The sequence below is a fragment of the Dermacentor variabilis genome, chromosome 6 (assembly GCF_050947875.1).
Source record: "Dermacentor variabilis isolate Ectoservices chromosome 6, ASM5094787v1, whole genome shotgun sequence".
Classification (NCBI taxonomy): Eukaryota; Metazoa; Arthropoda; class Arachnida; order Ixodida; family Ixodidae; genus Dermacentor; species Dermacentor variabilis.
The window spans coordinates 180249032-180253169 of NC_134573.1; the positions used below are offsets into that span (position 1 = coordinate 180249032).

A 4138-nucleotide genomic window follows, 5' to 3' on the forward strand; every position below is an offset into this window, starting at 1 on the left:
TGAACAAAATTTAAAGGAACTTGTTTTAACCACTGAAGTATCCCTTGATCCTTTCACCTTGTATGCAATTTGTATAGTACATGCACACTTATAAATTGGAAGAGTGGTCCCCTTAATTGAATGGTAGTGCGAATATTACGGCCGAAACTTTTGGGTGCTGTACCCATATTTTGGTCAAAATGTGTCATAAAAATCAGAAAATGAGAAGCGAGCGACATTAACAATAATTTATTCAGTTTTCTAAATAGATAAAGATCCGAAGTGAGAATTGTGAGAGATAAAAATGAACTTTCACGTCATTCTGCCTTAGCGAACTGCTTGAGACGAGGAGTAGGTGATTCTTTGTTTTTGTGGATGAGTGCTTCGATGAATTTGTACAGTTGATGATGCTCTGTAAAGGAGAGAAAAGGGATTAGATTGCCGCATGAAGGTAATGCTGATAAAATAACGGACGTTTAGTGGCAGATTACAATGATTAGATTGTAAACAGCATTTAGCTGACAACGATAGGCGAGCATACAGACAGAAATACTTTCCTAGCCAGCCCTTAAATAAATATATGGCATGGCTAAATGAACAATAAATGCGCTTAACTGGTGTTTCTTGTTGCACTAACTAGAAAGAACGTGATTAATATCGCCATGAAGAAATGTATGAAAGATAAATCAACAAGTTCTTTTTCTCTGAATGGACAACACATAACGCTTTGATGTGACAGCTGTGTAAAAATTAAGACGATAAGAGCAAATTTATTATTTCATGGAACTTTGGCAGTGTTCATACATAGAAGTTCGTCCTAAAATGAGGTCTGTATCTGTTGCGCAAAAAATAATGTGGGACGAACTTAGTTTTGGAGGGAGTATAGCTCTGCATCAAATAATTTGAAATTAATGAGACGGTTCTTTTTTGGGCATTAGCAAAGTTCAAAAAAAATGGAGCGAATGCACTTCTTGCGCGATATTCTCCGACAGCCACCGAATATAACATTGAGCTCACGAACCTCATTCATATTTATGCCTTTACGCGCATGAAGTGAACCAAATCGAAGGACGCTTAACCGGGTGCTGCAATGCGCGAAGTGCCTCGAGCGCCAATAAAGAAAATAGTAATAAATAAAGTATACGGCGGAGCGCGAGCGGAACTGAATTAAACATGCCGAGGCACGCGCAGCTACTGATAACTGTACAGAAAATTTAAGGCGCTCATACTTACAGAATACAAATTGAGACAGTTTCAAGCCTTAAATAATGGAGCAGATCTGAGAAAAAAAAACGAAACAGAATGAACTTCCCCTAGCAAGTGACGTGGCAGAGTACTCACATGGGTCGAGATCAGAACGTCGTTCACGAGTGGACTCCCTCGATAATCCTTTTAGTCAAGTAGTAGATCGAAGATGAGTCAAAAGGTGAAGCCTGTTGCCTCAGCCTTCCTGCAGTTGACCGCACTATCCTGGCTTGGTTGTAAGGATCCGCGACGATAGCAGCATAAGGTAGCGCGTAGGGCGAATGGTGGAAGGTTTGGTACTGCCCCGGCTGCGCCACCTGGTACGTGGTTGGGTCCAAGGGTGTATACTGCTGGTACAACGCTCCCGGGTAAGGGGAAGCTGCGACAGCCTGAAGCTGAGGAGCGGTAGGAGGTGGAGCGGCGACCACCGCCGGCTGCACCTGCAGTGTTGATTGGGGAGTGGCTGCTGGTGCTGCGGCGACTACGCTGTGCTGCGCCTGAAGCTGCGGATGTACTTGTGCGGTAGGCTGCGCCGTGGCTTGAAGCTGGGGCTGCGAGAACACTCGTTGCACCGTTGGCGTCAGTCTTGAAGTCTGGGTGGGAACGGCGGGAGGTCTGGATTGAAGTCCAACATTTCGCACCGGCTGCACGGGCACAGACGCTGAGAGCTGTCGGTTGTAAACCACTTGTCCCGGTGGCACAGCAACCAGAGGTGATGTAGCCAATTTGTGCGATTCTGTGGTTGATTTAGCAGGCGCCTTCTTGAGGGCGCTGGCGTCAGTGGGCGAGTGCGAAGCCTTCGAGTGATGGCGAGCTGATGGTCTTGGCAGAGGAGGAAGGGCCGGCTTGATGTGCTCCACGGGGAAGGTTGGTCGGAACTCGATAGTCGCCGTGGAGGTGGTCTTTCGGGACACTATCGGCTTCGGCCGAGCGCTCCCTTGAGAAGCGACGGTCTGGATGTCAGGCGACTCCTCACCAGTGTTTTCGGGTATGCCACCAAGTGGCGGTAGTTCAATACTGTCTGGAATTCTCAGCACATGCTTGGTTAGCGATGAGTCCGTTGAAAGTCCCGTCTTGAAGCTTCCTGGGCGCTTCCTGAAAATTACGTTTTTGAGAATGTGCTTGCTTGGAGTACCACCTTCGGGCTCCTGAACAGTGAATCCGACGACGGGAGCAAAACTGCTTGTCGGAGCTGAGGATGGATGTGCCGGTGAGTCGGTGTCCTTGTCAAAGTCGACAAGAACGGCAGTGACTGACCCGGAGCCAACAGCCTGTCTCCTGTGGCGCCTATGGAAGAACGGGTTGAACAAAGTAGTTCTATCAAACAATGAAGCAACGCCGTATTCACCCTCAGGCTTCTTGTAGGACACCACTTTAGGGTGATCCGCAAGATCTCTCAGGGCTTCTTCTGGCGAGTTTGGTGCATCCTCACGGACAGGGTACTTTTGACTGACCATGGCTTCTAATTTCTTGTGCTTCTCGGTGTCCTTACTAAAACGTGGATTCACGGTATCAAAAACAGAGCCGACACCATATTCCCCCTCGGGTTTCTTAAATGAGACACCTTTGCGCGGATTCTTCTTGATTGCTTCCTTTGCGAGCCTGTACAGACTTACACGATCGTAATCATCGTGCTTGGTGTGCCTGGGCAAGACACCTGCTCCGACGAGCTCTGTCACGGCCGTTCTCAGATCTTCCTCGTAGTGACGACGCAGGTCACGACTTTGATCAACAGATCGTTTTTGTATGCGAACAAGGCGACCGGGGGATGTCAGAGAACCACCGTTGACTCCTCTTTCGATGTAAAGGCTTCCGAGACCGAGCGCATCTGTGAGCCTTCCATTACCATTTGCAGCCACTGTGGCTCCGGGGGGAAAGGAAAGGCGCCCATTTTGTACCACGGAACCGATGCCATATGCGCCTTCGGGTGCTTTGTAAGAGCGCCCAATAGGAAGGTTCAGGTTGACCGCTGGGCCTGAGCTAACTGGCGCGTTTGGCAATGGCGGCGCTCTGATAATATTTGCAGCGGGAACTTGACCTGCATGGAGAAAAGGCGGTTGATTTAGTCACCATGACTCAAGCAGCGACATTCTGATAACAATCGCAATAGCCGTAGCTAATTTTTTGACAGACCACTTAGTTATCGCAAACTGGCCTCAATCATTCTGGCTAGTGCCCTCTTGATACAACAGTCTGGCCCCGTGAGCCAAGCAAAGGAAAGTGCATAGCCACCAACAGACCTACCTGTTTGAATTCCATTGAGTCCCGGGCCATATGGGACGTACTGTTGTCCTTGGACACAGGTAAATATGGCTAGCAGTGCGGATGCCAATTGCTGAAACGAGCAGGAAACAACGTGTCGCTATTAATCCATGCTGGTGTATTCCTCGGATGTGCAGATTTCACACCTAGAAAACCGCAGCGGTCACCATAGCCGCACGCGCCAAGCCGCTGAAGTTAACCGCTTACCTGCTGCGCCTTCATGTCGAATGTGGCAAGGTATTCACCCTCGTCGCTCGCTTTTATAACGGGCGTGATCGGGTGACCAATCCCGATGCGCGAGCGAGCGCCTCCGTCGCGCGAAACGAGTCCCGCTGTAGATTACTGCCGAGGTGAAAGTGTATTTCTCGGTTGCAAAAGATCCGTATGGGCGCCTCCTCCTTTCTGCGCTCATCGACTTAACGTGAACGGGGTTTACAGAGCCCTCGAGCTCTGCAGGAAAGAGAGAGTGCGTTGCGGAGAGCGCGGTACAGAAAGCTCGGTTGTATCAGCGTCGACCATCTGAGCAGACACGTTCCGCATTCTAAATCATGCGCCACTAGCCAGACTGCCACGAGTCGACGTCCGGCCAGAAGACGGCAAGGTTATAGCATCAGACGCGCGCACGGCCTGCCTACCGGTTCGCTTGGGTCCT

At 49.5% G+C, this 4138-nt stretch overlaps 1 protein-coding gene across 2 annotated transcripts; it reads right to left on the bottom strand.

Moving 5' to 3' along the window:
- Positions 1-213: 213 nt before the first annotated feature.
- On the bottom strand, positions 214-3797 carry LOC142585909 (uncharacterized). Of its 2 annotated transcripts, XR_012829147.1 has the most exons (5): positions 3694-3797; positions 3469-3559; positions 1321-3262; positions 1213-1258; positions 214-391 (listed from the first exon to the last, which is right to left on the bottom strand). XR_012829147.1 is itself a non-coding variant. In XM_075697001.1 (4 exons), the coding sequence occupies exons 1-3, from the start codon at positions 3706-3708 to the stop codon at positions 1344-1346; spliced, it is 2025 nt and encodes a 674-aa protein (XP_075553116.1). In that variant the 5' UTR covers positions 3709-3796; the 3' UTR covers positions 214-391; positions 1321-1343. The 2 variants fall into 2 exon arrangements, 1 of the variants encoding a protein (XP_075553116.1); XM_075697001.1 differs by lacking the exon at positions 1213-1258 and having other exon boundaries at positions 3694-3796.
- Between the last annotated feature and the right edge of the window lie 341 nt (positions 3798-4138).